Below are 27202 nucleotides of genomic sequence, written 5' to 3'. Positions count from 1 at the left end.
TTTGAAGAGAGTGCTCACGTAGCAAATGCGACAGCCGTTTTAATTATTAATCATAATAATTTTGGGATAATTTTGGGACACCTTGTACAGCTTTTAAATTCGAATTCGCATTCTTTTTAGCTTCTGTGACGCAACTGTAGGGGACAGCATAGTGAGTCATCTTCAAAATGGCCACCATTAGTTTTAGCTGTCGAAGGTTTTTGACAATTACAAACTAAATCGCGAGTGCAGTTTTACGCGATTGAGGGTTTTTTGTGTTACAGTTTTCCGATAATACAGGCCTGTTTAAATCGCGAAGATTGAATGAACGCTCTTTCATCGTTTTGCTGGATGTGATCGTGACTGATCGCGTCTCTCACGAACCGAAGCGCGGAAGTACACAAAGATACCATTCGAGTAGCTGTCAAAAAGTTCTTATGCGGGGACTCGTTGAATCAACATAATTCGTTCGCACAAACGTTGATGAATGTCTGAGAGCGATACTTACGATTCGGCCGACGAATATACGAGTCTCATGGACGGTCACGTAGCGGAATCTCGATCAGATGACCTGGGGTTGGTCGCGGCGCGGAAAAGGCGTTCGCAACTTAGCAATGACGAGGTAAACCAACACTGTTTGGCAGCCTTACATTTTTTTCAGATCTTTGTAAATAATTTTATTATAGTCCTTTGTTGAGTACAATCAAACCACGTCAATTTCCTTCGTTATCTTGCGACAGCTGTAGAGAAATTTCTTCAACTCGAAATATAAACTTACCTTGACCAGAATATAGTTTATCATATGCGCTAAGCGTTATTTTATTATTTTATCTTTATTATATTTATATATTATATTTATTATATATTTATTATTTATTATATTATATTATTTTATTTTAGAGCTCTGCAATTCAGAGCTCATTTATATAAATCAAAATTCTGTTACTGGTATCTTGAAAAATAGAAGCCACAATTTTTTTGTCAATGATTATTGATCTTTAAAGATCACATTTTTGTTCGTCGAACCTCATTTACTTAAGAGCTCGATGAAACAATATCTTTATCAGTCTAAAATATTGTAATGTTTATAAATAAAATCAATTGAACTTCCTATTTCTTAATGTCAACATTCTTTATAGATATTTCTAAATGCTTGGGTTATCGGAAGGGTTAAAAACATTCATTTTGAATTTATGAAAATTATTAAAATTATAAAAGTACTTTTGTAGGATGTTACCTATTGTAAATGGAAATTATTTATAGGTCGAAAACGGTGTACCCGACGTGCATTTTCAGTCACCGGGTACGTCAAATAACGCACCTTTAGGGAGAAGAGGTCCTAGTGGTCAAGATAGATCCAGAAATTATAGAGACGAAGAGGAAGAAGAATTAAAATATGGGGCAGCGCATGTCATTAAATTATTCGTGCCTGTATCACTTTGTATGTTAGTCGTAGTTGCCACCATTAGTTCTATACATTTCTATACAACCAAAGGAATATACTTGTAAGTTCTTTTTTTATGTGGAACATTTCTAACGTAGACTTGTACGAATAAAGCTGACGCTTGATATCTTTCGATTTCTTTCAGATTATATACTCCATTTCATGAAGATACTGCAGACGCAAGTACCAAAGCTTGGCAAGCGGTTGCCAATGCCTTAATATTGATAAGCGTCATCGCTTTCATGACTATGATACTTATAGTCTTATACAAATATAAATTTTATACAGTAATCCGTACATGGTTGATTATAAGTTCCTTATTATTGTTATTCATGTTTTCTATACTATATTGCGAGTAAGTATGCTCACACATCTGTTCACCGACATTTATTTTTTTTATATTTTGTGTAAAAACCAAATTTATTTCAGGCAAATATTAAAAGCTTACAACATTCCCATAGATTTGTTCACACTAGGTATAATCTCGTGGAATTTCGGAGTTGTTGGTATGATATGTATACATTGGCAGGGCCCTTTGCAGTTGCAGCAAGCGTACCTTATTTTCATCTCTGCCCTTATGGCTCTTATCTTCATCAAGTATATGCCAGAATGGACAGCATGGGTGGTTTTAGGCGCTATTAGTATTTGGGGTAAGACAGTTCTCCTAAAAGACATATCGTTATTCTTGCAAATCAACTACAATTTATTCGTCATCGATGTCCATAGATTTGATTGCCGTATTACCAACGAAAGGTCCTTTGAGGATACTAGTAGAAACTGCTCAAGAACGCAATGAGTCCATATTTGCTGCTTTGCTTTATTCATCGACTGTGATGTACACAACGTCAACGACTTACACGGGTTTCGTGCAAGCGGCAACAATGAATAGCAACGATTCCGTTGCTGGGGACGGCACAACAAATCCTGTACACGGTCAAGTAGAAAATCAAAATAATCCTACATCAAGGGATGCAGAAGAAGGCGGGTTTACTCCTGAGTGGATTGAAACTCACGGTATTAGATAAGCGAGTCCACTTAGCGGGCAATTAAAATGACTAACATACAGTTTCACTTTTAGGCGATAGAGGTGCAAGAAGGGCGCAAGAAGTGCTCGATAATTCTACACCGCAGACAGAAGCGTCGAGGCAACAAGATAGTCGTGTGGTACGTGAACCACAAGGGTACATAGTTCCGGTTACCGAGGAAGAACGGGGATTCAAATTGGGTCTTGGAGATTTTATATTCTACAGCGTGTTAGTCGGAAAGGCTTCCAGTTATGGCGACTGGAACACTACCTTGGCTTGTTTCATTGCTATTTTAATTGTACGTATTCGCTCGTTGCAGCTTCTATTCAACTGAAAAAAAACAGCGTTTGAGTTCTCAACACAAATAATATTTGAATATTTTCTTTCTTTTTTTCAGGGTTTGGGTTTGACAACACTCTTGTTGGCCATATTTAGGAAAGCATTGCCAGCTCTGCCAATTTCTATCACCTTCGGTTTAACGTTTTACTTTGCAACAAGGGTAATCGTCGCGCCATTCGCAGATAGCTTAGCAAGCGAGCAAGTGTTCATTTAACGATAGGTATGACGATCATAACATCTTATTTAGTATTATTTATTACAAAACGTAATCGCTATTTACAACATTCGATCGTGTCTATAGGTCTCATATTTCGTTCAAATTTTTCGTTCCATGTTCCACGCTCTTCGAACTTGTATTTTGAACAATGCTCAAAACAAAAGACGGTTTACATTTGTAAGAGAAGAAAAAATAATAAATAACAATTGTATTTGTCTGGTACATAGAGGAATTTTGTGGATATCCTGCATAATATTTACTTCGTATTGCGAACGTTGATTTTAACTGACAATATCTTTTTTTTTTTATTCATACCTTTTAAAGTAACGTTTATTCACGATCGCTTTTATTCGATTACGAGAAACTGTTAAAAGAAAAATACCTACTGAAAATAATTAAATTAATATAACTACGACAGTTTATTGTATCTCATTGTGTGTTACATTTAGAGAACATAGATCGTATAGATCGAGTATAAAAAAAAGGAAACAATTGATGATCGTTCTTTCAGAAACCTTATGAAACATGAGGTATAATGTTTGCCTAAGCGGTTCACTAAAACGTACACACCTTACAGCTGCGAGCCACTAGTAACGCTAGCCCATCCGTCAGGATAATTCCTTGGGGTTTAAAAGTCCGTTTAAACACAGCCATGGGATAAGTAATCGTTCACCATAATTACAAATTGGAGATTTCACTTGAATAACACCACGATACGTATTGCTATAAGTTTCATTCGCCATTTAATAATTAAACAACAAGCGATCGTAATCCGAATATACACTGATTTTGTTAATACGTGTTCGAATGATTTCGATTCGTGGCAAAATGACCTATCGGCCGTGTACTGCGAAACCATAATTTTTTCAAATTGCACATTTTGATAAGCGTATACACTTCTTCTTTTTTATTTTTTTTTCATAAAGATTTTCATCATGCCTTATTCATTTGTTGTCAAGCAACGTTTATATAATATAACGGTTAAACATTTTGCCAAGAATGACAGATTAATATGAAAGTTTTATAGCGTCGATTAACAAGAATCTCCTCCGGTTTCATTGCCAAGCACACGTTGTTGTGTTGTATCACTTGTAATATTATTTTTAACACCGCTATTCAATTCTTTTTCTCCCCTTATTGTTACAAACTTCGTCGCGATATACGCAGTGTATACATATACAATATATATATTATATATAAATCCCCGGAACCGGAAGAACTTCAACAGCGATATGATATCCTTTGCAGTCCGTAAAATTATGAATAATTCAATAAGTTTACTATTAACTACGTACTAGGAGGAAGTTCATTTTTTTCTCGTTTTTAATAATAATAATATATATATATATATTTAGTCGATTTTCTCAGTCACGACGACGACGACGACGACGGTGTGTAAAAGACGCAGTCCCGACGGAAAAATAAACGCGATCATTTCTGAAAATCTAATTATTATCACCGAGCACTAATTATGCCCGATTCATAGAATATATTATGGTCACCGTGTGGTTGTGCGCACAACGAATTATGCGTTGTTTTCCGTGCGTACATTGTATAACAATACTGGTCTATAAGTGCTTTATCGTCAACGATAGAGGCGCGCGCGAATTTGTAATCGAAACGAAATCAACGAGTCTCTTTGAATAACAAGAAGCAGCAATTGCGTGTGTACAATTTGAAATTACCTTTCTTCTTCGCGACAACAAGGGAGCAAAAACATCAGTGAAAAAATACCCACGACCCGTAACAATTAATTTAGTCGTACGTTTCGCAAAATATTCTTCGGAGACTAGCCGGATCTTGCGTTTCCCTTAAAATATCGATTCTTCTCGTTTTTGTTTGTTTGTTTGTTTTTTCTCTCCACTAACACTAAGTACAAACAGATATTTTCGCGTACACGATATACACATCATCAGTCTTGTGAAAACAATAAACTTTTGGAAACGTATTTTGGTAAATATAAAAAATGATTAATCATATCGCACAAGGTGGTAACTGCTTCGCTAATATTTTTCCCCGCTTCGATATTTTCTTCACCTTTGTCCAGTTCGTCATTATAAAAAAATACAACGAATTCTAAACATCTCCTAATAATATCTATTCACTGTTCAGGATCGTTCATTATTCGGATCTCGGGGGAGGGGGGGGGGGGGGGGTCATCCTCTTTAGCTTGTACCGTATTTGCTGCTCTCGAATGTTCCCCGTCTGAAGAATGAACTAAATTCTAACAATGATTGCTTATCTATGTTGCTCAGGTTGCCGTTATACTTGTAAAGAGGTTCGCAGTGCGGCAACTCCGAGCAGACCTGTATCAACCGTCGCAGGTATTCTTCTAATCGTTTCCTACGTTGTCGCGCCACGACCTCCGATCTCGGGAAAACTTGTCGGGGTGGGAAGCGTATCGCTGCTACCTGTGCGAATATAATTCAAAAAATGAAACGACGTGTTCTTCCTATTTTTTTTTTTTTTTAGACGAAAAAGAAGAACAATTTACCTTGCTACCGTACTTCTGTCTCATTGAAATGTACAATTCACGGAATCTTCTGTAACGCCTCAGAAGAGTCCAGCTATCATCCTGGGCCACGACACGTACCTCGTACTCGTAGTGGCTGGAGGTGCCGGCCCCTCGTATCACGTAGGAGGGTATGCTGACGATCATGTTGATCACATTGTCGCTGTCGGCATCGTTCGCTATCAAAGACGGCAAAGACCTCGTGATTGTCAGCGAGTACGGGCTACTCAGTCGGTCGCCTCGGTTCTGGCTCTAAGTGAGAGAACGATTAACAATATATAATAATATATTATAATATATTATATTATATTATAAATATTATATTATATTATAATATATTATATTATATTATAAATATTATATTATATTATAATATATTATATTATATTATAAATATTATATTATATTATATTATAAATATTATATTATATTATAATATATTATTATACATAATATATAATAATAAATATAATCCGACAGGAACATTATCTCCACGACGCAGCGACAATTACCGTTAAATAAACTGTGGAGTATCCTCTTCCAGACGGTATTCTAGACGCGACCGATTCCGAGAGAACGTGCTCCTCGTTGGTGTTAGGCCTATTGTACCTAAAGACCGGGGACCGCGTTGTAGACATTGTCAACAGGGTGGCCAGGTTCGTGGTTTCTACGTCACTGCACATTTTTGATTCTACGGTATCTACACGATCGCTTGCATCGCCGGTGCCTAGCCTACTCTCGCCGCACTGTAACTTCGTTTCCTCGTTGCACTTTCGTTCGTCCTCTATAAGCGACACCTCCAGCTCGATCTGTTGCTTCTGAAGATCCTGCAGGATCGCTATCTGCCGGTTCAGATCGTCCTTGGACGGGGCCTCGAGGCATCTCATCACCATCATTCGTTGACGAGCGATTCTTTGGTTCAGTCGTTTCATCGCCGGATCCTGTTGCACCGGCGACTCCAGAGAGTCCTCGAGAACGTCCTCCTCCATCGTGGAGTTCGTCGGGGACTTCGACTCCGTTTTCTCGCCGTTTGCGCTGCCGTTGCATTTCTCTGACTCCGCGACGCTCTCGCCGGAGGACTTTCTACTCGCGTTTATACCTTTACTATTATCTAACTCGAGCAATTTATTAGCTCTGTCGTTTTCTAGATACATTTTCTGAGGTGTGATCTGCTTCTTGTCCGGCTCTTTTTCCGCGTCGCCCGCCAACATCTGGGACTCCTTGCTGTTCGCGTCCTCGAAGAGAATGCGAGGCTCCGGAGAGTCAGCTGCGGCCGTGTGAAAGGTGTCCGCGGTCTCCACGGAGCTGGGAAGATTTTGTGGCAGTAGACTCAAAGCGGATGCTATTTGAAGCTTCCTGTTGTACACGTTCAGGAACGGGTCCCCGTTCGAGCTGACCTCGTCGCCGCTCAACGAATGATCGTCGGGCGACGCGGGCAGAGCACGTTTCAAGTTCAACGAGAGACTCTGTTTACGCCGCAAGATCTCCTGAAGTTGTTCCTGAGACCGTTTCGCGAGGAGTAATTTCTTCTCTGTAATCCCGTCACCTTCCAACTGGCAAAAGTAGGTTCACGATAAATAAACAGTGCAGTAAAGAGAGTATAGTCGACGGTAGAGAAACATTGAAGTCGCGAATTTGTTAAGATATTAGATAATATAATAATAATAGAAGATAATTAAGATTTTGGATACCTAATCTACCAAATGAAAGTATTATCATTTTTGAACCGTCGACTAGATATACAGAGTGGGGCATTTAAAATAGGTCACCTGAATAACTCGCTTGTTTTTGAAGATAGGAGAAAATGCATTCGACCAAACTTGCTTGGTATCGGGGGGCTCATAATCTGGTATTACCAATTTTTCTGTAGGTGGAGGCGTCAAGGAGATACGAAGGTCAATTCTGTTTTTCTTAAATGGAACAGTAAGTTTGGTCCAATGCATTTTCTCCTATCGTCAAAAACAAGCGAGTTATTCAGGTGGCCTGTTTAAAATGCCCCACCCTGTATACATATGCATATTAAGCAATGCAGAGTATTTACTTCCAAGTTAAACAAATGCTTTTGCTTCTTGGCTATCTCCATCAATTCTTCCTCCATCTTATCTACTTTGCTCTGATGCTCATTCAGCGACTTCACTTTGTTTTGTAGCTCGGTTTCCAAGGCTGCCAGTTCTTTCTTCTGAAAAGTAAACATTGCCAGTTCTTTCTCTAAAATACAAGCCTAGATTTAGATCTTCTAATTGCATTTTTTTAATCCTAAGAACATTGGAAATATTTCAACGGATCCTACGATGGACCAACAAAAAATATATCCAGGATTGGACGCTAAACTGTGATTTCGGTTTTGAAAAAATTGTCCAAAGCAAGGCAACGAATTACATGCTCTTTTATCAACTTACATGATGATGAACAAGCTCTCGCATCGCGTCGACGCATTTATCATCGTTCAGACTTGACCATGATTCTGGCAAGCTGCCGTCACTGCCGGCACCGTCGTCCGTCTGAAATGGTACATTTTGCTCTCTGAACTAGGGAAACCGTGCGATGCGTTTTTCGACACAACAATCCCACGTGATCGGAATGAAAAAGAAAAATTAAATAAATGAAAAAAAACGTCGTCACAATGCAGATATATCGTAGTATATACAGCGTGCGATTATATGTTCTGTGTGCTCCCTTAGAGATTACACGTGCTGCAAAATGAAATTTCTATCTCTTAAATTTTCTCTAAGTCTTACCTTCTCCCACCATTGATGGTATCTTTGAGCGCGTTCATGATTGCTTATGAACTCTTGGAACTGACGATGCTTGGACTGCAATGTCGTGCGCAGAGAGGTAACTTCCCTACATAAACTTCCTACCTGGTACCACACATATACATATGGATGCATTAACAAAAGAATTAAAAACGAAAATAGAACATAATTAAAAGAGATGCAGTGTATCATACGCTGTCGAGCAAACAACTGAACAGAATTGTTAACCGAACGTTAAAGAAAAATTTGATTACAAAATTAGATACAATGTTTAAAGTATGATAATAATGAAAATATTATATATATATATATATATTAATATTATATTATATAATATATATTAATATAATATAATATATATAATAATATTATATTATATAATATATATTAATATAATATAATATATATAATAATATTATATTATATAATATATATTAATATAATATAATATATATAATAATATTATAATAAAATTCTTGACTTCTTTGTATATATGCAAAAATGAAGCTAAATATCGCAATATCTACAGAATGATTATTGCAAGAGACACAGAAATCAAGGAAATAATCGCTTTCAAATTATTCGATCAGTGCTCGGGTCTGGAAAAGAAGCATAAGTCGTTGGTATACAGAAACAAAAATTCGAGGAATTCAAACATATGAATCATGCTGCTTTCGTACGGTATAAATGATACAAAGATCTACGTGACGTGGTCATAATCAAGATTTATTGGACTGCTCGGAATTCGATCTACCAACGTGACAGTATTTGTCGACAACAAAATGCGGATGAACGTTGTTGGAAAAAAAGAAAAGAAAAAAAATCAGAGAACAATGAGAAATGGACGCGGATACGTTACCTTGAGAACTCGGTTTTGTGTTAGTTTCTCTCTAATTCCCATGTTAGGCACTCGAGATCGCAGTGCACGCGCGTACGCGTGCCCCCAACGTATTTTTATCAACAAAGATACAATTGGGTTTGTTAATCGGGAGCCGTTAATTCGACAGTATTTTCGACCATGTTACTTAACGAGTATACGTGAAGAAACAGAAGTACAGAGTGTGCGTGCAGAGCTTATCGTGGAAGATCGTACGCCAATTTTCGTAAGAAAATTTTATTAATCAACAATTATCGGTATATATATAACAATAGTTTCTTGCTTGTTTTTTTCTCTCCTTTCTCGCATAACAAACCCATATAGACAATTTCTACAAAATGAACAAGCCTAGATATGTACATAACTTTTCTTTCTTCTTCTTTCTTTTTTTGTTTTTTTTTTAATCTCTCTCTCGCTCTCGCTCCTTATCGTGTATCACCTTAAAAACTACTTAAGGTACTTAATAGGTAATAACATTCCACGGAATGCCATTTGTCCGGCAATATCTCGTCAACACTGGCACAGTTTATAGATCCGGCGGTGCGTATATATATGTATTATATGTACATATACACATGTTAAGTTTCTTTTTTTCTCTCTCTCTCTCTCTATCTATAGAATCGCTAGATAAAATAGACGTGTTAGATTCTAGGCAGCTATATATTATCTCTGTAAAATTAGGCGCATTGGTGTTAAGAAAAAATATACCACGGACGTATGAATCGGGTCGATGCACATGAAATTACTGATTCATAGTTCTCTAATAATATTTGCTAACGTTCATTTATAAAATATTATACAGTTTTACGCTGATACAAATGATACGCGAGAAATTATGAACTGTACAATCAGTTTTATGCGCAAATGCTCAGTTTATATAAATAACAATCGAAATTCTACATGCATTGGAATATCAAGATCCATCTTATTCTGTCTATTTCCTGGGATTTTCATTCATTTCAAAATTTGAACAATTTTCAATCAACTGAAAATCTCATCAAATTGAACACTAACGGTACAAAAAGTAAATATACAAATGGAATTTTTGAACAAGTAAAGCAGTTCGAAAGCAATGCTATGCTTTAATTTATACTTTGATACGCGAAACGGCAATTTCATATGCACGAACTTTATAAAAACGAAGAGTTATAAATGATATATATATATATATTTATATATATATTATATTTATATTTTATATATATATATATATATATATATATATATATTCATATATATATTATATTATATTTATATATATATATATTTATATACATATATCATAATATATACACAGTACCGGACAAATATTGTCTCATCAACGATTATGCGCGTTACACATGACACAGCTTCACATGTAGATCTAATAGACGCCATATTGAAAGCACCCTTAGTCTTTGTTTTTTTTTTAGTGAAATCTCTATAATCTAAGTCAGAACGAGATTCATCGTTATTATCATTGTCAACGAAGATGAAACAACCCGCGCGTTGCCGCTCGATGGCGGATTGTTCATTGAACATGGTACGATGTAATTCGAGTTCGAGTAGCACGACGAGGGACCGATCGGTTCCTTGTTGGGCGTGGGTCACATGTTCAACGGGCAAACGTGCGAGTAGATGATGATGTTGCCGGACAAACAAATAAGGACACCGAGAGCAATAAGTACGAGGTAACATTGATACTTGATCGAGATTACGTTCAAGTCCGGGGACGGCGCGTCCGTGTCACTTACTTGCGTCATCTCGTCACGTCGCTCTTGTTCCAGGATGTGACGTCGGGTGCGTAACTCCCGTTGACGTGACTCGAGTGCCGCTATAGCGTCCGCCCATTCTTTCCACTGGGCGCCCCATTCTCGTTCCAATTCCCGCTGCGCCCCTTCCAGGGCTTCTCTTCGCGCTGTCCACCGTTCCTCGCGCTCCTCCTGTTCCCTCTGCGTGCGTGAAACGAGAAAGCACAAATTAGAGAACACGTCGAACTCATCGCTATCCTAAATCTTCTATTTATATAGTTAAATATAATAATAATAAAGCGTCTAGAGCGTATCGCGTGTTTCCAGCAAGCTTTCACAACGTTGACTGGCCTACTTGGAAATCATTGTCTATCTTGTAATGCGCGAAACAAGCGTAACAACGGCCGGCTCATCCGTCCACGAACCTTGAAATCCTCCTTTTCCTTGATAAGCGCAGCCTTCTGCTGCTCCAGCTCCTCAAGCGCCCGGAGGTCTTCGCTCGAGTTCAACAGGTTATCGCTAGAGGAGGAGGCATGCAAATCCGAGACGCTCCAGCTCAACAGCGACAATCTGGAGAGATTGACGACCGTGGACTGTAAGTTACCGTTACCCGTTCCACCTTCCTTTCTCAGCTTCGCCGCTTCCGCCGGATCGTTGTACCGGAACATGTTGTTCCTGCCCAGAAGAATGATGCAACCCTGCGAGAGCCGCGTCGGCTTGTCCACCTGGGCGGTGTTGATCCAGCAGTGGGGAGAAAGGGGATGAAGGGTCGCTACGCCACTGTCTAATTCCACCACACAGTGCTCCGGCTCGACGTCCGCGCCGGTCAACACGATATCCTACAAGCATCAAGTTGTGTTAGGTTTGCGAGTATTTTGTACGAGCAGTTTCCAAGTTCTTCGGTCACATTTTGAGCAAATAATTGTACAATGGCCGATCGAAGAGCTTGAAGGCGCTGAAGACGTTACCTGTGCGTTCGGCGCCTCCTCGGTTCCAACCAACGTTCTACCCTCTTTCAGGTGATAAAGCGTGACGCCGGTGCTGAGGAGATCGTCGTCAATCCCAACCAGATGCGGCATTTCAGAATCCAGAACCACCCCCACGCCGCTCTTGCGGAGACCCAGCGCTTTCTGTTCCTGAAGAATTTGTTGCGTCTCCCGCCATTTCTCCGTCCACTCCTCCGTTAACACCTTCTCCTGCTCTTGCTTCTCGTGAATTTGTGCTAATAATACTTGCGGTGGCCTCTCGATGCTCTGAAAGATCACGGATGTTATAACAAACTTCTTGCAATGTTATTAAATCGACGAATGCTCTCTATTGTCGTGTGATACTAGCGACTGCGATAATTATTTTCAGACGATCGACGACGTGTTTCTGTTGTTTTGTACTTGCCATATCTTTTCCAATAAGCGACTTCAGCTTCTGAATTTCTTCTCGGAGCTCCCTGATCAGTTTAACGTTCGGGTCCTCGTTGATGGTCGGTTTGTTGATTATATTCTTCGCTCGGTTCGCGTACCTGAGCGTACTGAGCGTCTCGCCGTAGTTACAATCCGCCGGACTAATAGCTGCGATCATAATAGTCTTAGAGTTACCTCCAAGCGAGTCTTTTAGCAACCACGTTAGCACGCTATCCCGATAAGGTATAAAGACGTTTCGCTTCGAGGACGAAGACACATCGCTCGTGGAACTGACCTCCGCGAGCGCTGATATCACAGAACCTAAAGTCACAAGGGACTTATTGATATGGGCACCTTCTTTTAGTCGTTGACCAGTCGCTCCTGTTGCGTTCGCACGTTCACTAGAAAATGTGATAACATATATATATATATATATATTATTATTATATTATATACATTATTTTTTAAGAGTTTATTCTAATATATATATAACATATATATTCTCTATTATATAATATAATATATATTAGAATAAACTCTTAATAATTTGGACATCGAAAGATCATAATGTCATAACAATATGATATTTCCAGTTAACGAAAAGTCGTGTTACACGAGGACCGTGTCAAGATCAACTACCTTCCGGCCAAGTCGACAAGATGCACCTTGGAAACGGTCTCCGACGGCATATTGCCCTCTGAGAGCCCGGCTTGCACGAATGTTATTGTAAAAATCGCGTGACTCCTGCTGCTCACGTCGTTCATATTTGTGCTGGCTGTAGTTCTGTGCGTGTTGCCTCTCACCATACATTCCTGCAACACCAAAGGGAGGACTGTTAACAAATTGTGTATAGCTGGGAGCGGAAGGCGTGGGAGGGACGGAGGTTTACCTGAATGTCTGAATAATCGTACACGAGGTGGCTGGACAGGTCTTGAACGTAAGGTCCCCTTTTAGGATGCTCCCGCACCTTGAGAGAATGAGACTGTGACTGGTCCAGTCGCAGCAAGTCTTTCACTCTCTCATTGTGTATTTCCAGGAAAGACACCTCGGTTCTATACGACGCTCCGCTCTCTTTCCCGGCGGCCATCCTGGCGAACAACGTCTTGCAGATCCGCGGTATCAGTCCCTGGGCCTCCTACGCGCGTGTAACAGAAAAGAGAAGAAAGAAAAATGAACGTGAAAAATTCATAGAAATCGCCGGCCGGGTGAAAGTCGGCGATCGCCGCGTATGTTTCGTCGAAGTTGTACGATCAATCTTTGCGGCTCGCTGCGATCAATCGCGAGACGCGCGCCCGAGCATGATAGTATGATAATCAGATGTCGGCGAAGCTTGAACAAGTTTATTTTCAGCGAATAAGAAGATCACGGAGAACTATCGAAATCAGGGAAATCGCTTCTTTCTTTTTTTTTTGTTATTCTATTAGGGTGGCATTGTGTGATAAACGTGGGATACGCTAAGAACAATGAGATCTTATTTCTAGGCAACTTGGCAGAATGAACCGTGAATTAAAATGTATCACACATGGATTTGTAGTACTCGGAATAATTAGAATTAATTCCTACACGATTGCGAATGCGCATAATGAAGAATTGCTATGATTTATGTACATACAGGGTGTCCCGAAAATGTCTCGCAATCCGGTAAATGGGAGGTTCCTGAGGTGATTTGAAGCAACTTTTTCCTTTGCGAAAATTTTCTCCGAGGCTTCGTTTACAAGTTATTAACGAAAAACGCGGACCAATCGTAGCGCTAGTGCGACCGGCGCTCCGCGGCCCACGCGGCCAATGCCGCGTCGCACCGGCCATCTGACACAGCGAGGGCGTGGCGTCAGAGCCGTGGCGATCTCTCATTGGTCCGCGTTTTTCCTCAATAACTTGTAAACGAAGCCTCGGATCGCATTTTCACTAAGGTAAAAGTTGCTTCGCATCACCTCAAGAATCTCCTACTTTCGGATTGCGAGACATTTTTGGGACAGCCTGTATATTATTGCCTGGCAACTGATCGTTCTACTGTGCCGAATCTGTGTCGTCTTCCACTACTGTCTGATCGTTAACCTAAAATGTTAAGTAGCATTAGCACAACCAGGCGTATTCTCCTGTGCAGTTCAAACGGCACTCGTGCCCAATAATGAACTACATGACGCAACTGATTATCCTAAATACGTACGGATGATAATATAAACAATTTTGAACAGGACAGTGTTCCTTAAGTTATAACGTTAATTTTACAATGATAATGATTCTCTGGTGAGCGAGAAAGAAAGGTATAAATCGTATTTTGGTCAAAATAATATGTCATCGATTCCAAAAAAGATAGAGAAATGTTTCTACATCGAATATTATGTATATGTCATCAACTTTTATATAAAAAAATCTCACACTTATTATTATACCGCACTTTAAATATGCTTTTTTGCAGTTCTAATAAATCCTGAATCATACTCTTTAGCTCATCGGAGTGTGCATTAAGGCTCAAGCTAAAAATCTATTCAATAGGACGACATATTACTTAGGTTTTCTCAAAATATGAAACATAATGCTAATTTGAATATTTCACGTTGCATGAAACGTTCCGCAGTTGCTGACGAATAACCTTGTACAGTGAAACTGGTACAAAATGTTAGGATACAATTAGGACTCCTGGTAAGCAGTGAACTGTTGAGAACTAATTTCAGCATGCGACCTTCTAATTATTTCGAGCTCGACAATGCTTCTTGAATGCTTTTGGAAATGACGAACGATGCACCGATTCTCGTAAAACGTGGGACCATTCGAATTATTACCGGTGAGCCCATCATCGTGAAGGTCTTCCCAGACCCTGTCTGGCCGTAGGCAAAGACGCAGGCATTGTAGCCCTCGAAGGCACTTTCTATTACGTCCGTACCAAGATCATAGAAGACCTGAAAAATGAAAACGAAAAAATATATTAAAATTTTTCTTAGTGCATTGACACAAAACGTTGTACTCGATTCAAAGTGGAGAGATATTTTTGATCATTGCTATCTTCACGGATGAAGTCGTACACGCTTTACGTATGTGTGTATGTATGTATGTATGTGTACATGTATACTAACTGCATTCAGTGGCGGAGCCAATTTTAATAGCGGCGCACAACGTTCAAATAGTTGTTGCCATTTGTAGCCGGGTAATCCATCACCCGACCGGTAAGAATTAATTATAATTATTGATAATTAATAAAAAAATTAATTATATATTAACTAATAAAAAATTAATTAGTTATTATATTTGCAAGAGATTCAATGAACTATTGAACGCTTCAGAACCCTCAATAATTGCATCAGTATGCACTGGTCAACAAAAAGTGAACTATACTGTTGATAAAAATACGGTGATCTTTAGCATTACCACGGATTTCAATTACACGCGAACAAGCGATGAAGACGGAGTACTTGCATGTTTTGTTTCTCCGGCGTTTAGGGTGAAACATGTTTCGACTAACACGTAGTATATTATTGTGAAATTATTATTGTAAAATTCTCTAAATTCAAGTTTGTTCTTACGACAATGTCCGTTGAACTAGGTATAAGCGTACCAGTCTTCTATTTTAATTCTGATTGTGGCTCATCGTCAAAACGTCGCCGAATACGATCAATCAATAAATATAAATTATATTAAAATATGGTAGCCCACGAATTGCTCGCAATCTTTGAAAAGTTTCTGATACTTTAAATAGATAAATGTGACAAATAATAGTGCACCGATATTGAATAAAAAAGTTAACAAATGAAAAAAGATCTTGACATTATTTCTCGTAAAAAGAAACTAGGAACGATCTTGTGTTTTTTCAAACAGCGCACCACGTGCTTTTGTTATTATATTTTTAAACTATAAACAAACGATATCCAATGACATATCGAAACAACGTTTCTATTTAATTATTTAATAATGTAATCTCTGCTTTGAATAGTTGTCCACGATTTTCTCTAGAATCTAATTAACGTTTCCAAAATAGATGAATCCCTAAAGACGCTACGGTTGTCGAATTAACCAGTATAAATATTGACATTTACGTTCCTCCATACAGCTCGAGCCAACAAACAGCTTTGTACGTTTCTACATAAGCTTGTATTATTTGTTTTGGTTTTTTTTTTCTTGAACGTTTACGTGATAGTAATTACGAGCAGGAGACCTTCGTTTGTTCTAAAAAAAATATCAATTATTAGGCGATGGAATCATTGAGAATAATTCAAGAAACGAATCAAATTATTTGTAGTAGCATTTAAAAAGTACAAAGGTACTTTATTTAACAGCTGTTAAAAAGACCTTTCTGGTATAAACCATTGTAAACAGCGGTATACGTCATATATTCAAGCCTGGAACGATCCCCTGGGTGTCGGCGACGACCATAAAAAGCTTTTAAATCTGCTTGCAAACGTGTAAATAAATACCTAAAACAAGTTTTCCATACCTTCCTACCTCGTGCCGTGCTTCACGAAGGAATAAACATTCTTTTTCTCTCTCATATTTCGAAAATAATAAATATTTTTAATTATTGAGATTTTATTTTAGGTCGTCCGCAACCCCACGACCGTTACTCGTGCGGCAAAATAGAAGGTGCGCTCGTTCGAAGGTTAATAATTTGATTAAGAAGATATAGCAATCCTATTGTACCTCTTCCTGTGACGCGTAGTTGTCGTCGTTCGTGTCGAAGGACCAATAGGAATGATCGAATGTGAAGTCTTTGTACTTCTCCCTGTCGATTTCTCTACAGCTACCCGGTGTCTGAAAAAACAATAAGACAAACTTTATCGAGATACCTTGTCCCGTTAATGTACAATACTTTGTTGTAAGTTCGATCATAATCATTGAACGATGATAAAGAATGTATTATATCAAAGCATTAATATATTTATTAAAGAGATATACAGGATGTCCAAAAATGTCTCGCAATCCGAAAGTGGCGGGTTCCTTTACAAAAATGTTCTCCGAGGCACCGTTAACGAGTTATCAACGAAAAACAGTGACCAATGAGAGGCAAGCTCGGCTGGCGCGAGGCGACCGAGCCAATGAGCGGAACTGGGCTTCGCGCGCCGGTTGGCTGGGCCGCCTCGCGTCAGCCGTACTTGATTCTTATTGGTCGCTGCTTTTTCGTTGATAACTCGTTAACGGTGCCTCGGAGGACATTTTTGTAAAGGAAGAAGTTGCTTCAAACGATTCGAGGAACCCGCCATTTTCGGGACACCCTGTATAGCATAGCGATTAGCAGGTTTGAATCAAGAATTGTGCATCGACCGTTCGCATAAAATGCGACTAGGATAGATATGATACATCAATCCTAATATTATTCTTGGAATCGATTGTCCGATTCGACGAAAGAAATCTCATTGTCAGTGGCGGTCAGTGGCGGCGACAGAAGGAAGCGCTGGCCGTTCGTAAGCGACCAGGCGAATTACGGCCGTTATGTCACGTGCATTCGTTAGGCTACATCCCACATAGCTAATCGCGCACTATCGGGAGCCAGGCCGCGATGTATTACGCAACAAAGCGAACGGCCAATTAAAAAGTAAAACTCCTTATGTTTGCCCATCATGCAACCCACAATAAGCGCGAGAGCTAAGGTGAGGATCATTATCGTTCGAGAGCTGCGTTCAGTGTGCTCAATGCAGCAAGAAAATTCGAGGTTCTCAATGGAATGTTTCTCTACGTGCCCGAGTCATGCCACTTGATTCCACGAAATCGTCGGTCAAGCTTCGTCCGTTTGCCTTCGTTTTCGCTAGCTTTCTTTCGACAACAAATTGAAAACACGCAATTTCCAGTATTCGAAACAAGAAAAGAACAGATTTTTAACGCAAAACAGAAACCTCGTTGGACGGCCCGTGAACACTGAGCGAGGTTAGAAACATATTTTAATCGATTTTAGCCGATAAACAAAGTTTCTCCCTAATTTTTCAAATATTAATTTGATACACGATCGTCTGTTTTCAGGCTGTGCGTCGAGTTCGAACAGTTTAATTGTTTAACCTTTGGTTGCACCTGCGCGTGCGCGTACTTGGAAACGTATTAATGAATATAAATATAAGTATGTAATATATATATATAATATATATATTATATTATATTATTATATTATTATTATATATGTATATATATATATAAATATAAATTAATATATATATATATATAATATATATAAATAAATATAAAAATATTAATTCATACAAGTTTTCAAATAAAATTATATTATATTAAAATTATTAATATATATTATTATTAATTATATAATATATATTATATAAAAATATTAATCGTTATTATTACAGAAAATAACATTCTGTCCAGCTCTTCTTTCTCGAAACGTGCTCATGGAAACGGGGATTTACATACAAATATTCCAGTAATTACGTGGCAGAGGTTATTCTATAAAGAACGGCATTATCCGAAGAATCGTATATTTCTGCAGACCGATTTCGAAGTGAATAAACGAGAAACGCGTAGAACGCCGATTTCTTATTATATCGTTGAGTCACTCGAGAAGGGGAAAGGTGACTCAGTTAGCGCTAAGCCAAATAGAAACAGAATTTCTATCAGGGTTATGTGCAAATAGATCGAACACGCTGGTGAACAATTGTTTATTTTTTTATTTATTTATTTCAGCTCGGCGGGCCACGCTCGACCTGTTGTTCCATCTCTATTCTATTTGAACGAAACGTGCGTCAGCGACGATACGATTGGTCAAGCGCGGCGCAACGGAAAGCGACCGGCCCGCGATTGGTCCAGAAAACGATTTTCGCACTTTCTCCGATCTGACGACGTGCCCGTTCGCCTATCTCGACAGCGAGATCTCGGTCAGAGATTTCTCGCTTGACAAGCGTGGATATCAATGACGTAACGCGAAACAACAAATAAACTCAGCTGGATGAAGATTCAGGCAGTTCACGGGCAACGATGTTGCACTCCGGATGCTGTTTTAATCGGTCAACAGCCGTCGTTATGTATGATCAGGATTTAATGGCACAGTTATCGGTGTATCGTGGCGGCCAGTGAAACATTATTTCATATATATAGTAAACAGTGTGCATATGTTTCGCATAGTAAACAGTGTCCCTTTACGAAAGTAAAGGGAACGCTTTACTCGCCGCAATGAATTTTCTGATGCACGTACATATTTGGAAACAGTATTTTATATTCAAAGAATTTTTAAAATAATGGAAATTCATTTTGGAATAATGTTGTCGTTGAAAGCGCGTTGAATGCGCGTACGCGTTTGTAAACAATTGCACCTCGAGACGAAATAAGCTGGCCGCTTTTTAAAATGTTACTTCGTTATTAAAAAATATATATACTTATATATAATATATATGTGAAAGTTATTATATTATAATATATAATATAAATACTTATATATAATGTATACGTTATATATTAGAATATAAAATATAAATACTTATGTACAATATATACGTTATATATTATAATATATAATATAAAAGTTTCTAGCATCTTGTACAGCGTTTGTCACTTTTCAGAGGGAATCATCGTCTGCTCGGCGTAGAAGGCAGAGGTCGACGGCCAAATTTTCGAGTGAACGAAACAATAACAAAACGTAAAGGAAACAGAAAAAGAAAGAAAAAGGACGGTTCTACCGCAGTAGAAATTTTTTTAGAAAGTTCGCTCGTGATCGTTAAGGACGAAGCTCGGGATTGGCAGGAGTCGCTTCGTCGCGGACGGTGCGCCAAGTGTGTATATACATGCTGCATTACAAAGGAAGCGTTTAACCTTAATAAAGCAACGGTGTCGCGCAGAGAGAGAGATAGAGAGAGAGTATCCGAAACGATGCGGTTTGGAACGGTGGCACGGTACCTTGGTGTTGAAAATTCGTGTCTTCTTGCCGTCCATTTGCACGATCATCTTCGCGTTCATCGCCAGTTCCCTGCAATACAAATCGGAACAGGTTCACGCACTTCGCATTTTCGACGAGACGATTTTTCGTTCGGCCGTAAATCATCGTGAAAAATAAAGGCGGCGACGGCGACGACGGCGGCGGCGGCGGCTCGATCGAGAAAAGGGTGGAACAAGGAGAAACATATTAAAACGCGGGGTCGAATGACAGCAGGTGGCAGAATCTCGTCGCACGGTTGTCACGTCGCACTTAGGGGTCGATTGAAGAGAAGCATACGATTGATCGTACGGCCAAATTTGGCTTTGTCCGGACGATCCGGAAGCGGCGATCGCGTTGAATAATAATCAGAACCGTTTCGCGGACACTGTCACGAGAATTAATTTTTCGCATCGGGCCTGGACGGGACCGTCCAACCGGGATCGACGAAATCCATTGTCGTACACGGCCCGAAAATATTATTGCTCCGAATCGAACTTTCGTGTCCGTGCCGCCGCACGTTGATAAAAAAAACATTCGAGGATGCTCGATTACGTTGACACACGCACCTTTTGTTAAAGGGTCGAACCCTCACGGCTACCTTCACCGAAGCCATGGCTACGGGGAGCGCATGGACTGCTCAGGGAACGGCACACCGTGTATATTTCTCACACTGAACTTCTCGGCTTTCGGCTCGCGTTACGCGAATACCAGGTACGTCGCGACGCTGCGCGGGCAAGGCATCGTCGACGGTCGCCGCCGTGCTACGAAACGTCGTCGTCGTCGTCGCGGTTCACACACGACGACCACCATCGTCCTTAACACGCTCTCGACAGACGGACGACTGCTGGCGAGCCGCCGTCCGAGACAAAAAATTGCGTGTCCGCGCATGCGCGTACGCGCGCGAATCCCCTAATTTCAAGTGATCAGCACATTTGCTCGTTGCTCGTGACGGCGCGGCGCGGCGGCGCGGCGAGCGGAAAACGCGCGGACGGCAAAAGAAAAAAACGCCGCCGGCGAGCGGAAAGAAGCTAGCGAGAGAAAGGGAGAGACGAAACCAGAGCTGGGTAACATTACAAGAAAAAATGCTCCAAATGCTATGTTAAATATTAGACACCATCTCCTGTGGTTGCAAGATCGAACAACGTAAGCCATACGTTTCTGCTCGAACGATACAATCCGCTATTGTATGGTAGAATTTCTTTCTTTTATGTACCGTAAACTATAGTTTATTTGAAGAAACTTTGTTCAGCGTCGTAATTATAATAAATAATAATTAATATAAAAAACGGCACGATAAGCAGTAATAATAAACAGCAATAATAAACGGTACAAATAATATTAATATAACAAAACTATACAGCAAAATTGAATGGTATGGGAGAAGGTATATATATATATACCTTCGAATACCTTCTCCCATATATATATCTTGAAATGGTTAATATTGTATCTGTAATATTAATAACAATAGTAAGGCGGGTTAAAAACTGTCCCATCTTTTGCTTAGCTATTTATGTATAGCGTGACATATTTTAACCCGCCTGAAAAAATTGTTGTTACTCATAGTTATACAGTTTAACATCTTATTTAAAATTTGTCATTCGGTTGGTAATTTTTCTATATAAAATAGCTGTAAACAAATAGCTATAAATAACAACACTGTGCATACAGAAAGCACAAATTATTTTTCATAATTAAAATTGCTATGGTTCTATGCAGTGTCTATACAATATCGTCGCGGCGTAAAAATTGCTTTTCATGCATTTCCTTTGAGAAAGTAAAAAAACTGTCTTCCAGATCCGGAGGGGGGGGGGGTCGAGAAGTAAACAGAAATCGTCTAAAAATGTAATTCAGCTTGTTTTGCCTTTCGACCACAAGCCTGGCGCAGGTAAAATAATATTTGAGATGTGACGCAAACGTTCGGTAAACACGTATTACGAAGTGTTCTAATTGCAAATAGGATATTTTATATTCGGAGATATGCGTAGTTGATACGTATTTAAACAGGTTAAACTCACTGTTTACCATTTCGAATATTATTTTACTCGGCGTCGGATGAAATAGACGAGAGATAGGACAGAACGAATCGGACACGGGAACTACGGGGGAAAAAAAAGGAAGGAGACGGTCGAACAGGTTTTATATTCCCCTTCTACGGTGTGTGACGTCACCAGACGATTGGTCGGTGGTAAAGCAGCGGCGGAGAGTGAACGGAGAGATGGCGAGCCGCCCACGCAGCAAACCGACAGAGCTAAATCAAACGCTTTGCGGTTTCTCTAGCGCGTAACGGCGGTTGTACGGGGAATTCGTGTCGTTTTGTTATCCAGCTGGAGAGATTACGCATCGTCGGCGGCCACGGATCCAGGACAACAGTGTAGAATCCCATGTGACCACCTGCCTCTACCGTGTCTCTCGTAAACAGAGAATAATGGTCATAGACGGCGCTAAGCTCGTCACACCGGCGCTGACGTCGTATAACGCGCGTACGTCGTGCATCAGGCAGGTCAACGACACACGTTTCAACGTTTTTTGGCATAAACGGAGGGATGTTTTGCTGTATCCTGCGCGGTTCGTTCTGTCTCCGCAGGCCTCCTACGATTTAACTATCCGCCAGGAACGGGTTCAGCAACTCTCTCGCGAGCCTGCGCGTAATTTGTCTCTTGGAACTAAACCGGCAAGGTCCGCGGCCAACGGCATAAACACACTGGCTTGGCTCCCCACCTTGGCGCGACTCTCTCGCTGTCTGCGCTAAATTCAGCGCCTGTTGCACTTCTACACGAACTTACGTGGGCGACCATTGATACTTTTCGCTAGTCCGGCGTAAATAAAACGGCGTCCCGATTTTAACATTAATGGAAAGGCCACCAACGTTTCTGAAAATAAATTCTGATTTTAGCTTTTAGGAGTATCGTAGAGTACGTGCTGTACAACCGTGGCACGTACATGATTCCTTTCAGAAGGCCAGGGACGTACGATATCTAATAAATATTTGATTCGCTGCTGCGTCAGCCACCGACGATACTTCTTCCCTGGTCACCGACATTTGCTCCGCGATTACTTGTCCTCGCGGAACTATTATCTATTTTGAAGATAAAACAGGTATAATCAACGCGGTTCGATTATATTATTTATAATTATAATTATATATATATATATTATATTATATAATAATTATAATTATTTATGATTATAACCGTTATTAAATTATACCGGTATATACATGCGAGGCTGCAATTTTCTGGAACATAGAAACAGAGACACTTCGCGGTGAATATGTTAATGGAAGATTTTACTCTATATCGGAGAATATACCGTTAATACTCTGCCGTTCTAATGAAGAACTGTTAATTGAATTCTGTGGTGATAATTACAAAACCGGCACTTGATATCGAGGACTGCGGGCGGTCGTAGTATGAGAGCCTTGAAAAGCCGTGTTATACGATATGCTCGGTGCATAGTGAATCATAGCCGATTGGACTGTGACGTAACGCCGGCACCTATAACGTAAAAGACCACGGTGAAGAGAAAAAACGTGTCAAACTTTGCTTCTGTTTAGGAAGGAACTTCCTGCGGGTCCAAGTATGGTCGTACGATCGTCGGTTACTATACCAAAGTTCGCGTGTTAATTTTATTCAAGCGGCCGATCACGTTCGCAAGAAATGGAAAACGGATGATGAATCGAGGCGTGAGACCGAATTCTGCATACGTCGTAATATCTGTGAATGAAAAAAAAAAGAATGATAAATATAATTATAATACAAAATAAATTAAATGATAATATAATTTATTTAACCGAGGTCCAATTTAAGGTCGAACTTTAAGTGCATATTGTATATTCTATTTCTTGATTCATCCTGATTAACCATGGAACTAGTAAGAGAAAGCCTTTGTTCACATTTCTGCGGGTTAGCATATTTTAGCAAACACCAATGTTTGTGTTTACGTCGATTTCGTCGAACAGATATAAACAAGTACAATAGTTAACAGTTTTTTTTACCCATTGCATGATTCCATTAGGTTTTCATTGAAATCGCATGTCTCCGATATTCGTCGACAGCTGATTGCGGCATAAAAAATGACGACCGGTCACAGGACAGTGAGAGAATGATGCGATCAGAGTCCATGTTACACGAGGTCGTGTAAAAATCCTGGCGGTGTCAAGCGACGGACTTCGCTATCGGTTACAATTTCACAATTGTACATGCTTGAATTATCTTCGTCCATAATTCCTTCGTTATCAGCTACTGTGAGCCTATTTCGCGAATAAACTAAAAACGGTAGCACTTGTAATTAATTTTGTCCGACTAAAAAGATCCTTAAAATAGTTGACGAATATCGTATACAAATAAACGTCGTATTAAAAAGGAATGAAAATATTTAAATAACTTTTGCACTATTAACTACCGATTTATTAATACCTCCAGAAGATTTGCCTGTGGGAATAGATCGTATTCCGCGCAGTGCGCAGGCGCAGTAGTCGTCCAACTCGGTTGATAACTTCAAGGAGTCTCCCCCGACGAAGTTTTTCAGCGAGCCCCGCGCATCGCGAACAAAAATATTATTTTAATTCCAAGCCTGTACAAATTAATAGACATAATATTATTAACAATCGTTGCTAAGATTAATTACGGTGCACTAAGAGAAGATTGCTACCTCGAGAAATGTCTGCGATTCAAGATTGGTTAAATACGAAATATCGAGTTCCTCAAGGAAGCCGCAACCCTGGACACAATCACAAATATCTTAAGCACGCGAAACAGCAACATAGCCCCCTATAAAGAAAAGTTTCAATTTCAAAGAAATGTAAAGCAAAAAGCAAGCGATAAAATCGAAGCAAAATGCCCGGTCCCGGGGACACGAAACGGAAACGGAACGCTTCGCGACGCCACCGCTTGCAAAGATTTAGTTGGTGCTGGCGCGCCGCTCCTCCGCGATAAACCACTGGCGACCGTAGCGCCGCGGCCGGTAAGGCAGTCGCGGCGCGGCCGATCGTTAAAACAGAGCCGCCGGGGAGGGGAAGCGACAAGGCAACATGGTGGCGCAGGTAGTCAAGGATTAGTTCATTTGAAAAGCGAAGCTGTGGCAGAGCATCAGTCGGGTGGCAACTGTCGAGCATGTGCGTGCTTCCTCGTGTTCCTTGAGTCGCGTTCTCGAGAGTCCGGGTACCGTTTCGGCGCAGAAATTGCATGTACACCCCCCCGGTACGTGAACGAACGTTCGACAGTTCGCGAACATGTGATTTAAACGGTGGCGAGAGTCCGTCAACGCCGAGAAAGAAAACGTGCGTGAAAAGTGAAGGTTGTTCCCCTGGCCGGATATATCGTTACCCCGGCAGCAGCCTCGTTCGAGGGGGTGGAGAATAATGTTCTGAGCCGTGTGCCACGCACATCATGGTTGCTAAGCACTTCACGCAGGGTAAGTTCCCTAACTGTTCTCCGGCCGGATAGATGCTTTTAACTGTGTCGACGTTTCGCGATCTCTCTTCTTGCCCCTCGCGTGTGTCCGGCGAAAACGTAAAAAGGGTACGTTTCCACGTAATTGACCATAGTGTGCGCACCTATCACCATGGTGGTACTACGGTGGGTGGTGCGGACTGGACGTGTAACAGCGAGAACAACAGGACCTCGCCGGACGTCGCCTTGTTATTATTGTTATCGTAACAGGGAGGGAGGGGGGTTTAGGGTACGCTCTGTCCGCGAAAGGTCAATAACAAACGGCGTGTTTCTTTTCGACCACTTGTTCCGTTGATTTTTTTCAGAGCGAATAATAAAACGACGGATTTTCTTGCGCTTTGTTTCACGGCCGTGCAATGGACGGTGCGGTGCGGTGCGCGGCGCAGCGCACGAAAAATTTCGTCGGTATTTTGGTCAGGCGTCGAAAAGAAAGCTTGTCGGCTGGGTGGAGTAGCATTGACCGATTGTTCCCGGATAAGAGAGCTTGCGTGAGAGCCCGATGTCAAGTTCGTGGGTGGCTTTTTCAAACGTTCGATGTTGCCGATCGATCGATTCCGTGCGTAATCTTGCTCTCGCGTGCGATATAATAATAATAATAATAATAATAATAGTAGTAGTAGTATGAATATATATATATAGCTGCATCCCAATTCTATTGGCCGTGATTTTTCGAATCGAATTGTTTGGAAAAATAAATTTCCTTCGTAGCAAAAAAGTTCTCTGAAAATCTGTTTACCCTGAGGAACCAGCGAAAGGGTTGTAATTGCGTTATACAGTAATGTATATATATATAAAATTGTATAAAATTCTGTAATTGTATAAAATTCGTGGTTCGGTGAACAAAGGGTGGGAAAACAATTTGCTCGCATTTCTCGACCCCCTTTCATTTGCATCGCGACATCTGGTGGCACTTGAACACGCGATAAACTTCGATGTAATTAGGGCTGCGCTTAAATGGCCAGGGCAACAACACGCGTTAAAGATGTAAATATCATTAATAAATGCTCGAAGAATTCGCGATTAACGAAGCGGCCGTTCGTTCGATGTGGTATGCGGGGATTCTTCCGCTCTGAATACATCAACCCTTCCTTCTTCTATACGTATGCATATATATATATATATATATATGTATGTGTATATATATATATACCCGCAGTGCAGTGATACGTCCAGGGATTTCCATCTTCCACATCGTTTCTTTTGAATTCTTTTATCACGCCGGTCGATAATGTGCGAACGCGCTCGTATGCACGCTTTTCAATGAAGCTTCTTAGCTATTTAATTCGGACCAACCCTTTGATCCACGGCGGCTGGTCCGTTTTCGTTTAAAAAATTTTCGGACGGTTCTTAGGTTTCTTACGAACGAAAATAAAAATATTTGGAAGAAAAATTGGGCTTTTGTTGTGGTCAGATTTGTGGTTATTTGTGGAGCATTCAGTTTTCACGGGTGTATAGAACAAATATTTCAAAGTTAAAATATTTTGAAATAATGTTATATATGTAAATAATATATTTTGAAATAATATTATATATGTAAATAATATATTTTGAAATAATATTGTATATATAAATAATATATTTTGAAGTAATATTATATTTATAAATAATATATTTTGAAATAATATTATATATA

At 40.0% G+C, this 27202-nt stretch overlaps 3 protein-coding genes and 2 long non-coding RNA genes across 12 annotated transcripts in view; 3 read left to right on the top strand and 2 right to left on the bottom strand.

The window, feature by feature from the left end:
• The first annotated feature begins 139 nt into the window (after positions 1-139).
• Positions 140-14684, top strand: Psn (presenilin). Of its 5 annotated transcripts, none has more exons than XM_033471942.2 (8): positions 140-601; positions 1243-1484; positions 1569-1778; positions 1853-2073; positions 2150-2437; positions 2490-2746; positions 2846-3007; positions 12870-14684. In XM_033471942.2, the coding sequence occupies exons 1-7, from the start codon at positions 467-469 to the stop codon at positions 2999-3001; spliced, it is 1509 nt and encodes a 502-aa protein (XP_033327833.1). In that variant the 5' UTR covers positions 140-466; the 3' UTR covers positions 3002-3007; positions 12870-14684. The 5 variants fall into 5 exon arrangements, with proteins under 5 accessions (XP_033327833.1, XP_033327830.1, XP_033327835.1 ...); XM_033471939.2 differs by lacking the exon at positions 12870-14684 and adding an exon at positions 3089-3226; XM_033471944.2 differs by lacking the exon at positions 12870-14684 and having other exon boundaries at positions 141-601; positions 2150-2404; positions 2502-2746; positions 2846-3226.
• Positions 3400-21175, bottom strand: Klp98A (kinesin-like protein 98A). 2 transcript variants are annotated; one of them, XM_033471935.2, is made up of 16 exons: positions 20683-21175; positions 20098-20167; positions 16909-17019; positions 15060-15176; positions 13166-13411; positions 12916-13088; positions 12272-12677; positions 11848-12132; positions 11305-11718; positions 10883-11080; positions 8255-8377; positions 7916-8044; positions 7558-7695; positions 6029-7069; positions 5499-5768; positions 3400-5415 (listed from the first exon to the last, which is right to left on the bottom strand). In XM_033471935.2, the coding sequence occupies exons 1-16, from the start codon at positions 20727-20729 to the stop codon at positions 5170-5172; spliced, it is 4014 nt and encodes a 1337-aa protein (XP_033327826.2). In that variant the 5' UTR covers positions 20730-21175; the 3' UTR covers positions 3400-5169. The 2 variants fall into 2 exon arrangements, with proteins under 2 accessions (XP_033327826.2, XP_033327827.2); XM_033471936.2 differs by having other exon boundaries at positions 7916-8017; positions 20683-21174.
• Positions 17714-23888, top strand: LOC117221191 (uncharacterized). Its single transcript, XR_013034923.1, has 4 exons — positions 17714-18129; positions 18223-18316; positions 18558-18779; positions 18892-23888. It is a non-coding gene; the product is annotated as an uncharacterized LOC117221191 (long non-coding RNA).
• On the bottom strand, positions 21434-25098 carry LOC117221194 (uncharacterized). 2 transcript variants are annotated; one of them, XR_004490436.2, is made up of 8 exons: positions 24770-25098; positions 24535-24691; positions 24114-24384; positions 23726-23832; positions 23429-23613; positions 23327-23354; positions 23060-23195; positions 21434-22989 (listed from the first exon to the last, which is right to left on the bottom strand). It is a non-coding gene; the product is annotated as an uncharacterized LOC117221194 (long non-coding RNA). The 2 variants fall into 2 exon arrangements; XR_013034922.1 differs by having other exon boundaries at positions 23060-23613.
• A 93-nt stretch (positions 25099-25191) lies between these two features.
• Positions 25192-27202, top strand: part of Myo81F (unconventional myosin 81F) — a 62505-nt gene continuing 60494 nt past the window's right edge. The window contains exon 1 of one of the 2 annotated variants that reach the window (XM_033471945.2): positions 25192-25531. In XM_033471945.2, the coding sequence (XP_033327836.1) occupies positions 25507-25531 (25 nt within the window). In that variant the 5' untranslated portion in view covers positions 25192-25506. The remainder of the gene's footprint in view (positions 25532-27202) is intronic. The other variant, XM_033471946.2, reaches the window with a different exon arrangement.

The sequence above is a fragment of the Megalopta genalis genome, chromosome 16 (assembly GCF_051020955.1).
Source record: "Megalopta genalis isolate 19385.01 chromosome 16, iyMegGena1_principal, whole genome shotgun sequence".
In the NCBI taxonomy this organism is placed as follows: domain Eukaryota; kingdom Metazoa; phylum Arthropoda; class Insecta; order Hymenoptera; family Halictidae; genus Megalopta; species Megalopta genalis.
Note: the sequence above shows the minus strand (reverse complement) of the source record. Positions and strands in the feature narration are given on the sequence as shown.